The sequence below is a fragment of the Leptodactylus fuscus genome, chromosome 2 (genome assembly GCF_031893055.1).
Source record: "Leptodactylus fuscus isolate aLepFus1 chromosome 2, aLepFus1.hap2, whole genome shotgun sequence".
In the NCBI taxonomy this organism is placed as follows: Eukaryota; Metazoa; Chordata; class Amphibia; order Anura; family Leptodactylidae; genus Leptodactylus; species Leptodactylus fuscus.
Window position 1 is genome coordinate 282,294,051 of NC_134266.1, and position 13,695 is coordinate 282,307,745.

Here is a 13,695-nt window from a genome sequence, read left to right on the forward strand (position 1 = left end):
TAGAAATATGTACATGTGGATATCAAATGATCTGACTGACTGGAGGAGGAAACCAGAGAAAGCTCAGCAGGTATCTGTGCCGTATACATCTCCTCCATTGGAAAGCAGGGAGACGGATTTATGTAAACTCAGTCTGTAATGTATAAGGGAAGAAGGAAACACAAGATGGATGAAAGGCTCTTACCAGTCTCTGACACTGATATGGGGATCTCCAGGCCACTCGTCGCTCTACTGTCATCACTTTCCTGTAAAGATCCAACATGAAGAACATGAGGAAAAAAGAAGGAAATAGATGATCTCTCGGCTCTTGGACACCAGTTCTTAGATTATTCAGCTGTCACAGTAAAGACTCTTTATCATCACTAGAGACTGAACCATCTCCCCCAGCTGAGAACGGAGAAAAGCTTCTTTCATACAGTGGTCCGACCATATTATAACAAAACTGGCAGTACACAAATGTAGATGAGCCATCACCAGTCAGTGTCTCTGTATATACAGATATGGAATACGACTGAGTACATGGAGTGTAGCTATCAGAGTACAATAAAGGCATCAGGATCTGAGGAACAGTGTGAATGGGAACTAAATGGAGAAAAGTTAGATTAGACAATGGCATAAGCCAGCCAACGATCTGATCTGGACCTGATGTGTCTTAGATGACTGACCCCAGAAGGGGACGATAATATAGTTAATTTCCATACAGTCTACATTTGTCGTCCACATAATGGAGGTTAAAGATCTGCCAGGACAGTTTCTATAGAGCTAAAAAGCAAAAACCAGATTCTAAAGAAATCAACTAGTGAGTTATCTACCTGATGATGAAGTGGGGCATTGTGCTCTTCCTCTTTACAATCCTGGGAATATGGAGGACTGGGACATCTCTCTGGTGGATTTCTCTGACCGGATCCATCTATAGGAAATATACACAGTGACTGAATATATCCTACTAATATTATAAATGTGAAAGTTAGTGTGTTTGTTGCTCTTTCAAGCAAAAACAGCTGAACGGATTTTTAGTTTGTAACCTCGTACTTTTTATCCCGGTAAGTGACATGGCTTCACGACTGTTATGAATTTATGTTCACATACTATATTACACTGCTCTTGCAGCCGCTTATCTCAGGTTCTGATAAAGTCAGGTCTGTTATCTCTCTATCACTCAGCTAAGTCCATTGTGTACAAGCATTTGCAAATTATCTGATCTGCTCCAGGCAGTGCTGACACACTAGATGGGAAAACACCTTTAATCCAAATTGGCAGTATGCTACTTTTAAACATGCCGGGAAAAAGAAAATCTAGTTTGTTGCAAACAACGAGAGCTATGAAGGAGCCAAATTCAACAAAATTCTCCTCCAATGGACAACACACACTCATTATATGGTGTCCCAGCGAGCTGTTGAGATGCCGGAACATTCACAGGCACAGTGCAAGGAACGAGTTTAGCGGCACGCCAGCTTAAGAGCTGCCGAAACACCAGAGCAGGTGGATCATCAACGCCAACAAAATGCTCATTATATAGCGTCCCAGCGAGCTGCTGAGATGCCAGAACAATCACAGGCACGGCGTGAGGAACAGGTTCAGCAGCAGGACAATTTAAGAGTTGCCAAAAACGCTGGAGCAGGCAAACCATCAACGGCAGCAATTTGCTGAATATAGGCGGATCATCAATGCCAACTACACGCAGACAAAGTCGCAGGTAGAGGCTAGTTGTCTATATGTGATGAGCAGATGATGGGGGAGTCTAGGTGACCCTCATACCTGGTCTCTCCTCTATCATCAGGAAGATCTCCTCTCACCTGCTGATGTGAAAGTACATCTATCAGCCACACATGGGAGGTCAAATATCTGCCAGGACAGAGTCTGCGGAGAAGAAAGTGCAAAAATCAGATTATAAGGGATCGAGGGGAGAGTTAGCAAAATAAATGGATCAGGATCTGAGGAACAGTGTGAAAGGGGACTAAATGGAGAAGGTTAGATTAGACAATGAGATAAGCCAGCCAACGATCTGATCTGGAACTGATGTGTCTAAGAAAGTGGAGAAGAAAGTGTTCCAGGAATTTGCTGATGAAGTGGAGATCAGAGATGGGCCGGTGGTTAGCAGTGCAGGGTTGGCTGAGAGACGCTTTATGTAGTGATATGGTTATGACAGTATGTTTAAGAAAAAAGAAGTGAATATATTACAATAGTGCGATATACAGGAGTATTCTGTGTCCCCCTTAGACAACCGGTGACTAGAACCTATCAGTATATACTAGATGAGGTGGCACTAACGGTATGTATATCAGTACTAAGTGAAGAGGTGGTGTATTGTGAAGCAGTCGTTCACTTACTGACCATACACCTTTAGTCACTGACTCTCAATACAATATAATGTGTTAGCCTTAGCAGCAGCTGACTGGCATTGTGCTGTTATTTAGTCCAGGATTTCCATCTACATTAGAACTAGACCTTTATCTACACTGAAGATCAATTACCAAGTCGATGTCCAAACAGGTGGAAGTTCACCACAATCTATTATGGAACCAGAAACCATTTGTAGCCACGACCGAGCACAGCCAACAATATCATCCAATAGAGCGGACACTCCACTGCTGCTGAGACGTGTAGTAGAAAGCTTCATGGCATCAATCTATAGAGGATTTACAGACATCTCAGCTTCATCTACCTGAGGATCCAGTGGGACATTCAGCTCTGGATCCTCTGGACAATCCTGGGAATATGGAGGACTGGGACATCTCTCTGGTGGATTGCTTGGACTGGATCCATCTATAGGAAATATACACAGTGACTGAATACATTGTCTATATGTGATGAGCAGATGATGGGGGAGTCTAGGTGACCCTCATACCTGGTCTATCATCAGGAAGGTCTCCTCTTACCTGCTGACGTGAGGGGCTGCTGATTCTCCATCGTGACCGCCTTGTACAGATCCTTGTGTCCTTCTATATACTCCCACTCCTCCATGGAGAAATAGACAGTGACATCCTGACACCTTATAGGAACCTGACAACACAATGATACAGTCATCACCAGAGCCCTCCTTTGGTGTTACTGTGATACTGAAATTTTAGAAATCTCAGCTTCACCTACCTGAGGATCCAGTGGGACATTCTCCATTTCTTCTTTACAATATGGAGGACTGAGACATCTCTCCGGTGGATTATTTTCACTGGATCCCCCTATAGGAAACATACACAGTGACTAAACATAACGGGGCACATTTATTATGTTGTATTTATCAGTTTTCTGCTACAACTTTTTATTTTTTGTAGTACCTTCCCTACTTTGTTAAAAAGGGATTTGGCGAGGGCATGTGCGGGGCATTAATGATGGTTAAAATTACGACCAGTCAGAGGGTGCACCTTGTGAAATATGAGGAACATTCCCTGACAGTGATGGGGTTCATAACACAAGTCTTCAGAAATGTTCCCCATTGTCCATATGTGATGAGCAGATGATGGGGGAGTCTAGGTGACCCTCATACCTGGTCTCCTCTATCAGGAAGGTCTCCTCTTACCTGCTGATGTGAGGGGCTGCTGATCCTCCATCATCACCTCCTTGTACAGATCCTTATGTCCATCTAAATACTCCCACTCCTCCATGGAGAAATAGACAGTGACATCCTGACACCTTATAGGAACCTGACAACACAGTGACACCGTCATCCCCAGAGCCCTCCCTTGGTGTTCTTGTATAATGTCCCAGCATTCCCAGCAGCGCTCACCTCTCCGCTCAGCAGCTCAGTGATCCTGCTGGTAAGTTCTAGGATCTTCTGCTCATGTCTCAGTGAATGAGGTGGAGGCTCGGTGATGGGGCTCGGGGTCCTGCTCCATCCTCCTGACACACGGGGTGTCACACACTCACCAGACGACTTCTTCACTACTGTGTAATCCTGTGTATGGTGAGACACTACAGGTCACTACAGAGAGTCTAAGAATCCTTCACCTGTCCAGTCATTGCCCTGGTTTATTCCTAGAGATAAGAGTGATGTCATGTGAGGCTCTCACCTCTCCAGTGATCAAGGAGATGATCTCCAGGGCCAGCTCTAATATCCTGGTAGACATGTGGTTTCTGGCCTCGGCCATCCCTGGTGGGTCATTGATGGAGAGGACCATCGTCTTGTACCTGAGGGAAAACAAGGAGGACGAGGGTAAGATCCTATCTGGTAGAACGTCTCAGTAATTGGCTATTATACAGGACTACTCTAAGGATATAATGAAGACTGCATGTTAATATGATAAATGCACCAGATAAGGGCCAGCTCTGTCCGTGGTGAGCTCCATGCTGGAGAGTAATTCTCATGTACGAGACTGTGATAGGACTGGGCGGAAGTGTCAGTGACAGATTGCTTCACCCTAAGTATGAGAAGGAGCTATCGGGTCTTTCCTCCCCGCTGTGGTTAGGCTTTACAACCAACATAGGGCTAAGTGGAGATCCTTCCATACAGAGAACTGAAAGATCCTTAAGCTGTGATATCCCTCCTATTACCTTTTTTTTGGTATCTGTACCTCCTATCACTCTAATGCCTCTACCGTGGAGTGTTTGTATTTGTATTCTTGTACTATTACTGTATTATCCATGTTGCTGTAACACACTAAATCTCCCCAGGGTGGGACTATTAAAGGATTTTCTGATTTTATCATCCTTGCTATAAAGTGAATAGACGGTTACACAGGATACACTGTATGAGGAAAATTATTGGGCCATATCCACATTCTATCTGCAGGCGTTTCTATGGCCTACCAATCGAAACGCGTAACTATTAGTATGGAGTTTCTCCTCCTTTCTTCCACCATTTGTTGTAATTTGTGAGTATTTTTCATAATTTATCCAGAACAGCATTTGTGAGTTTAGACTTCGACATTGGGAAGTCGAGTTCACACAATGTCCACACCTTGAGGTTTAGGTCAGGGCTCTGCAGGACCAGGCAAGATCTTTCACCCTAAACTCCCCAAATCATGAATTTATGGACCTGGAATAGAAAAGAATCCTTCCCCAAACTGTTCCCACAACCTTGTGTCCAAAACGTCTCGCTTTGCTGATGATTTAAGGTTTCATTTCGCTGGAACTAAAGGGCCGACCCCTGAAAACAACCCCATAACATCAGCGCTGCTTCACGACACTTTACAGCCGGCACCTCGTAGTCAGGTCGTCCAAACCCCGACCGTCGGAGAGAAGTGTGGTCGGCCGCTGCACATCTTTATATTACTGCGTTTGTGAATTTAATTGTCTGAACGGGGCCTTGGGGTTTGTTCCTACAGGGCTGAAAGAGTCCAGAATTTCTGTGCAGAAATGTGATTGTGATATTCTCAGAAATAATCCATTAGCTGCAAAGAAAACTATAACCCTTGTGGTGTATGGTGGCTCAGTCAGGGAGATGGTGGCTCAGAACCTCCGACTACTGCTCCAACCTTATACATGGCCGACAACCAGCAGGAAAGATCCTGTAAGTCATAACAAGCCGATCATTGATTCCGAGGACAGGAAATATGTAACGAACTAAACACGTAATTCATTGCCTGGTATCTATGGGGGCGCTGCTGATTATGTCCAAAGAGAGAGAAGAACAAATGACAATTTCTACCTCATTATATACAAAACTCCTGAATAATAGAGAGAGGTGCGCTATAAAGATACCGCAAATATATCAGAACATGCACCATGGATATAACCTGAGCTATACAGCCAATATAACCCGGCAGTAGTGTCCAGTGTGCAGCCTGCTGGGAGTTGTAGTCCTCCCTCTCTCCCCCCAGGTCTCCCCCATATTGTGTCGGGGCTCCCGGTCACCTCCTCTCCTCACTTACCCCCTCACTCTTCAGGGCAGGACACTCTCTACCTCACACACGTCCTCCTCATCACTAGTCATGTGACCCGGCGTGTCACCGGAAGGGGCGGGGCCTCACAGAGGCTGTACCAGTATATAAGGAGGGGGAGACTGTATACAGGAGGAGAGGGCTTACATGGAGGTGTATACAGGAGGAGAGGGCTTACATGGGGGTGTATACAGGAGGAGAGGGCTTACATGGGGGTGTATACAGGAGGAGAGGGCTTACATGGGGTGTATACAGGAGGAGAGGGCTTACATGGGGGTGTATACAGGAGGAGAGGGCTTACATGGGGGTGTATACAGGAGGAGAGGGCTTACATGGGGTGTATACAGGAGGAGAGGGCTTACATGGGGGTGTATACAGGAGGAGAGGGCTTACATGGGGGAGTATACAGGAGGAGAGGGCTTACATGGGGGTGTATACAGGAGGAGAGGGCTTACATGGGGGTGTATACAGGAGGAGAGGGCTTACATGGGGGTGTATACAGGAGGAGAGGGCTTACATGTGGTGTATACAGGAGGAGAGGGCTTACATGGGGGTGTATACAGGAGGAGAGGGCTTACATGGGGTGTATACAGGAGGAGAGGGCTTACATGGGGGTGTATACAGGAGGAGAGGGCTTACATGGAGGTGTATACAGGAGGAGAGGGCTTACATGGGGGTGTATACAGGAGGAGAGGGCTTACATGGGGGTGTATACAGGAGGAGAGGGCTTACATGGGGGTGTATACAGGAGGAGAGGGCTTACATGGGGGTGTATACAGGAGGAGAGGGCTTACATGGGACTGTATACAGAAGGAGAGGGCTTACATGGGGGTGTATACAGGAGGAGAGGGCTTACATGGGGTGTATACAGGAGGAGAGGGCTTACATGGGGGTGTATACAGGAGGAGAGGGCTTACATGGGGGTGTATACAGGAGGAGAGGGCTTACATGGGGTGTGTACAGGAGGAGAGGGCTTACATGGGGGTGTATACAGGAGGAGAGGGCTTACATGGGGGAGTATACAGGAGGAGAGGGCTTACATGGGGGTGTATACAGGAGGAGAGGGCTTACATGGGGGTGTATACAGGAGGAGAGGGCTTACATGGGGGTGTATACAGGAGGAGAGGGCTTACATGGGGGTGTATACAGGAGGAGAGGGCTTACATGGGGGTGTATACAGGAGGAGAGGGCTTACATGGGGTGTATACAGGAGGAGAGGGCTTACATGGGGGTGTATACAGGAGGAGAGGGCTTACATGGAGGTGTATACAGGAGGAGAGGGCTTACATGGGGGTGTATACAGGAGGAGAGGGCTTACATGGGGGTGTATACAGGAGGAGAGGGCTTACATGGGGGTGTATACAGGAGGAGAGGGCTTACATGGAGGTGTATACAGGAGGAGAGGGCTTACATGGGGGTGTATACAGGAGGAGAGGGCTTACATGGGAGGTGTATACAGGAGGAGAGGGCTTACATGGGACCGTATACAGGAGGAGAGGGCTTACATGGGGTGTATACAGGAGGAGAGGGCTTACATGGGACTGTATACAGGAGGAGAGGGCTTACATGGGGGTGTATACAGGAGGAGAGGGCTTACATGGGGCTGTATACAGGAGGAGAGGGCTTACATGGGACTGTATACAGGAGGAGAGGGCTTACATGGGACTGTATACAGGAGGAGATGGCTTACATGGGGGTGTATACAGGAGGAGAGGGCTTACATGGGACTGTATACAGGAGGAGAGGGCTTACATGGGGGTGTATACAGGAGGAGAGGGCTTACATGGGGCTGTATACAGGAGGAGAGGGCTTACATGGGGGTGTATACAGGAGGAGAGGGCTTACATGGGGGTGTATACAGGAGGAGAGGGCTTACATGGGGCTGTATACAGGAGGAGAGGGCTTACATGGGGGTGTATACAGGAGGAGAGGGCTTACATGGGGCTGTATACAGGAGGAGAGGGCTTACATGGGGGTGTATACAGGAGGTCAGGGCTTACATGGGGGTGTATACAGGAGGAGAGGGCTTACATGGGGTGTATACAGGAGGAGAGGGCTTACATGGGGTGTATACAGGAGGAGAGGGCTTACATGGGGCTGTATACAGGAGGAGAGGGCTTACATGGGGGTGTATACAGGAGGAGAGAACTTACATGGAGATGTATACAGGAGGAGAGGGCTTACATGGGGCTGTATACAGGAGGAGAGGGCTTACATGGGAGGTGTATACAGGAGGAGAGGGCTTACATGGAGGTGTATACAGGAGGAGAGGGCTTACATGGAGGTGTATACAGGAGGAGAGGGCTTACATGGGGGTGTATACAGGAGGAGAGGGCTTACATGGGAGGTGTATACAGGAGGAGAGGGCTTACATGGGACCGTATACAGGAGGAGAGGGCTTACATGGGGTGTATACAGGAGGAGAGGGCTTACATGGGACTGTATACAGGAGGAGAGGGCTTACATGGGGGTGTATACAGGAGGAGAGGGCTTACATGGGGCTGTATACAGGAGGAGAGGGCTTACATGGGACTGTATACAGGAGGAGAGGGCTTACATGGGACTGTATACAGGAGGAGATGGCTTACATGGGGGTGTATACAGGAGGAGAGGGCTTACATGGGACTGTATACAGGAGGAGAGGGCTTACATGGGGGTGTATACAGGAGGAGAGGGCTTACATGGGGCTGTATACAGGAGGAGAGGGCTTACATGGGGGTGTATACAGGAGGAGAGGGCTTACATGGGGGTGTATACAGGAGGAGAGGGCTTACATGGGGCTGTATACAGGAGGAGAGGGCTTACATGGGGGTGTATACAGGAGGAGAGGGCTTACATGGGGCTGTATACAGGAGGAAAGGGCTTACATGGGGGTGTATACAGGAGGTCAGGGCTTACATGGGGGTGTATACAGGAGGAGAGGGCTTACATGGGGTGTATACAGGAGGAGAGGGCTTACATGGGGTGTATACAGGAGGAGAGGGCTTACATGGGGCTGTATACAGGAGGAGAGGGCTTACATGGGGGTGTATACAGGAGGAGAGGGCTTACATGGAGGTGTATACAGGAGGAGAGGGCTTACATGGGGGTGTATACAGGAGGAGAGGGCTTACATGGGGGTGTATACAGGAGGAGAGGGCTTACATGGGGGTGTATACAGGAGGAGAGGGCTTACATGGGGGTGTATACAGGAGGAGAGGGCTTACATGGGGGTGTATACAGGAGGAGAGGGCTTACATGGGGGTGTATACAGGAGGAGAGGGCTTACATGGGACTGTATACAGGAGGAGAGGGCTTACATGGAGCTGTATACAGGAGGAGAGGGCTTACATGGGACTGTATACAGGAGGAGAGGGCTTACATGGGGCTGTATACAGGAGGAGAGGGCTTACATGGGGGTGTATACAGGAGGAGAGGGCTTACATGGGGTGTATACAGGAGGAGAGGGCTTACATGGGGGTGTATACAGGAGGAGAGGGCTTACATGGGGGTGTATACAGGAGGAGAGGGCTTACATGGGGTGTATACAGGAGGAGAGGGCTTACATGGGGGTGTATACAGGAGGAGAGGGCTTACATGGGGGTGTATACAGGAGGAGAGGGCTTACATGGGGTGTATACAGGAGGAGAGGGCTTACATGGGGGTGTATACAGGAGGAGAGGGCTTACATGGGGGTGTATACAGGAGGAGAGGGCTTACATGGGGGTGTATACAGGAGGAGAGGGCTTACATGGGGTGTATACAGGAGGAGAGGGCTTACATGGGGGTGTATACAGGAGGAGAGGGCTTACATGGGGGTGTATACAGGAGGAGAGGGCTTACATGGGGTGTATACAGGAGGAGAGGGCTTACATGGGGTGTATACAGGAGGAGAGGGCTTACATGGGGGTGTATACAGGAGGAGAGGGCTTACATGGAGGTGTATACAGGAGGAGAGGGCTTACATGGGGGTGTATACAGGAGGAGAGGGCTTACATGGGGGTGTATACAGGAGGAGAGGGCTTACATGTGGTGTATACAGGAGGAGAGGGCTTACATGGGGGTGTATACAGGAGGAGAGGGCTTACATGGGGGTGTATACAGGAGGAGAGGGCTTACATGGGGGTGTATACAGGAGGAGAGGGCTTACATGGAGGTGTATACAGGAGGAGAGGGCTTACATGGGGGTGTATACAGGAGGAGAGGGCTTACATGGGAGGTGTATACAGGAGGAGAGGGCTTACATGGGACCGTATACAGGAGGAGAGGGCTTACATGGGGTGTATACAGGAGGAGAGGGCTTACATGGGACTGTATACAGGAGGAGAGGGCTTACATGGGGGTGTATACAGGAGGAGAGGGCTTACATGGGGCTGTATACAGGAGGAGAGGGCTTACATGGGGCTGTATACAGGAGGAGAGGGCTTACATGGGACTGTATACAGGAGGAGATGGCTTACATGGGGGTGTATACAGGAGGAGAGGGCTTACATGGGACTGTATACAGGAGGAGAGGGCTTACATGGGGGTGTATACAGGAGGAGAGGGCTTACATGGGGCTGTATACAGGAGGAGAGGGCTTACATGGGGGTGTATACAGGAGGAGAGGGCTTACATGGGGGTGTATACAGGAGGAGAGGGCTTACATGGGGCTGTATACAGGAGGAGAGGGCTTACATGGGGGTGTATACAGGAGGAGAGGGCTTACATGGGGCTGTATACAGGAGGAGAGGGCTTACATGGGGGTGTATACAGGAGGTCAGGGCTTACATGGGGGTGTATACAGGAGGAGAGGGCTTACATGGGGTGTATACAGGAGGAGAGGGCTTACATGGGGTGTATACAGGAGGAGAGGGCTTACATGGGGCTGTATACAGGAGGAGAGGGCTTACATGGGGGTGTATACAGGAAGAGAGAACTTACATGGAGATGTATACAGGAGGAGAGGGCTTACATGGGGCTGTATACAGGAGGAGAGGGCTTACATGGAGGTGTATACAGGAGGAGAGGGCTTACATGGGGGTGTATACAGGAGGAGAGGGCTTACATGGGGGTGTATACAGGAGGAGAGGGCTTACATGGGGGTGTATACAGGAGGAGAGGGCTTACATGGGGGTGTATACAGGAGGAGAGGGCTTACATGGGGGTGTATACAGGAGGAGAGGGCTTACATGGGGGTGTATACAGGAGGAGAGGGCTTACATGGGACTGTATACAGGAGGAGAGGGCTTACATGGAGCTGTATACAGGAGGAGAGGGCTTACATGGGACTGTATACAGGAGGAGAGGGCTTACATGGGGCTGTATACAGGAGGAGAGGGCTTACATGGGACTGTATACAGGAGGAGAGGGCTTACATGAGGCTGTATATAGGAGGAGAGGGCTTACATGGGACTGTATACAGGAGGAGAGGGCTTACATGGGAGTGTATACAGGAGGAGAGGGCTTACATGGGGTGTATACAGGAGGAGAGGGCTTACATGGGGCTGTATACAGGAGGAGAGGGCTTACATGGGACCGTATACAGGAGAAGAGGGCTTACATGGGACCGTATACAGGAGGAGAGGGCTTACATGGGACTGTATACAGGAGGAGAGGGCTTACATGGGGCTGTATACAGGAGGAGAGGGCTTACATGGAGGTGTATACAGGAGGAGAGGGCTTACATGGGGGTGTATACAGGAGGAGGGGGCTTACATGGAGGTGTATACAGGAGGAGAGAGCTTACATGGGGGTGTATACAGGAGGAGAGGGCTTACATGGGGTGTATACAGGAGAAGAGGGCTTACATGGGGTGTATACAGGAGGAGAGGGCTTACATGGGGGTGTATACAGGAGGAGAGGGCTTACATGGAGGTGTATACAGGAGGAGAGGGCTTACATGGGGTGTATACAGGAGGAGAGGGCTTACATGGGGCTGTATACAGGAGGAGAGGGCTTACATGGGGGTGTATACAGGAGGAGAGGGCTTACATGGAGGTGTATACAGGAGGAGAGGGCTTACATGGGGGTGTATACAGGAGGAGAGTGCTTACATGGGGCTGTATACAGGAGGAGAGGGCTTACATGGGGTGAATACAGGAGGAGAGGGCTTACATGGAGGTGTATACAGGAGGAGAGGGCTTACATGGGGGTGTATACAGGAGGAGAGTGCTTACATGGGGGTGTATACAGGAGGAGAGGGCTTACATGGGGTGAATACAGGAGGAGAGGGTTACATGGGGCTGTATACAGGAGGAGAGGGCTTACATGGGGGTGTATACAGGAGGAGAGGGCTTACATGGGACTGTATACAGGAGGAGAGGGCTTACATGGGGCTGTATACAGGAGGAGAGGGCTTACATGGGGTGAATACAGGAGGAGAGGGTTACATGGGGCTGTATACAGGAGGAGAGGGCTTACATGGGGGTGTATACAGGAGGAGAGGGCTTACATGGGACTGTATACAGGAGGAGAGGGCTTACATGGGGCTGTATACAGGAGGAGAGGGCTTACATGGGGTGTATACAGGAGGAGAGGGATTACATGGGGGTGTATACAGGAGGAGAGGGCTTACATGGGGGTGTATACAGGAGGAGAGGGCTTACATGGGGGTGTATACAGGAGGAGAGGGCTTACATGGGACTGTATACAGGAGGAGAGGGCTTACATGGGACTGTATACAGGAGGAGAGGGCTTACATGGGGGTGTATACAGGAGGAGAGGGCTTACATGGGGGTGTATACAGGAGGAGATGGCTTACATGGGGGTGTATACAGGAGGAGAGGGCTTACATGGGACTGTATACAGGAGGAGAGGGCTTACATGGGACTGTATACAGGAGTAGAGGGCTTACATGGGACTGTATACAGGAGGAGAGGGCTTACATGGGGGTGTATACAGGAGGAGAGGGCTTACATGGGGCTGTATACAGGAGGAGAGGGCTTACATGGGACCGTATACAGGAGGAGAGGGCTTACATGGGGTTGTATACAGGAGGAGAGGGCTTACATGGGGGTGTATACAGGAGGAGAGGGCTTACATGGGGCTGTATACAGGAGGAGAGGGCTTACATGGGGGTGTATACAGGAGGAGAGGGCTTACATGGGGGTGTATACAGGAGGAGAGGGCTTACATGGGGGTGTATACAGGAGGAGAGGGCTTACATGGGGGTGTATACAGGAGGAGAGGGCTTACATGGGGCTGTATACAGGAGGAGAGGGCTTACATGGGACTGTATACAGGAGGAGAGGGCTTACATGGGGGTGTATACAGGAGGAGAGGGCTTACATGGGGGTGTATACAGGAGGAGGGGGCTTACATGGGGGTGTATACAGGAGGAGAGGGCTTACATGGGACTGTATACAGCAGGAGAGGGCTTACATGGGGGTGTATACAGGAGGAGAGGGCTTACATGGGGGTGTATACAGGAGGAGAGGGCTTACATGGGGGTGTATACAGGAGGAGAGGGCTTACATGGGGCTGTATACAGGAGGAGAGGGCTTACATGGGACTGTATACAGGAGGAGAGGGCTTACATGGGGGTGTATACAGGAGGAGAGGGCTTACATGGGGCTGTATACAGGAGGAGAGGGCTTACATGGGACTGTATACAGGAGGAGAGGGCTTACATGGGGGTGTATACAGGAGGAGAGGGCTTACATGGGGGTGTATACAGGAGGAGAGGGCTTACATGGGGGTGTATACAGGAGGAGTGGGCTTACATGGGGGTGTATACAGGAGGAGAGGGCTTACATGGGGGTGTATACAGGAGGAGAGGGCTTACATGGGGGTGTATACAGGAGGAGGGGGCTTACATGGGGGTGTATACAGGAGGAGAGGGCTTACATGGAGGTGTATACAGGAGGAGAGGGCTTACATGGGGGTGTATACAGGAGGAGGGGGCTTACATGGGGGTGTA

General features: G+C 49.9%; 1 protein-coding gene and 1 pseudogene across 2 annotated transcripts in view; one reads left to right on the forward strand and one right to left on the reverse strand.

The window, feature by feature from the left end:
- Window positions 1-13,695, forward strand: part of LOC142196122 (uncharacterized) — a 783,446-nt pseudogene that overhangs the window by 146,694 nt on the left and 623,057 nt on the right.
- The window catches only part of LOC142196125 (uncharacterized), a 267,316-nt gene that overhangs the window by 3,906 nt on the left and 249,715 nt on the right, over window positions 1-13,695 (reverse strand). Inside the window, exons 1-5 of one of the 2 annotated variants that reach the window (XM_075266349.1) lie at window positions 3,518-3,606; window positions 2,666-2,766; window positions 1,797-1,860; window positions 813-910; window positions 185-245 (exon numbers count right to left, since the gene is read on the reverse strand). In XM_075266349.1, the coding sequence (XP_075122450.1) occupies window positions 185-245; window positions 813-910; window positions 1,797-1,860; window positions 2,666-2,766; window positions 3,518-3,602 (409 nt within the window). In that variant the 5' untranslated portion in view covers window positions 3,603-3,606. Of the gene's footprint in view, window positions 1-184; window positions 246-812; window positions 911-1,796; window positions 1,861-2,665; window positions 2,767-3,517; window positions 3,607-13,695 lie in introns of those variants that run through there. The other variant, XM_075266348.1, reaches the window with a different exon arrangement.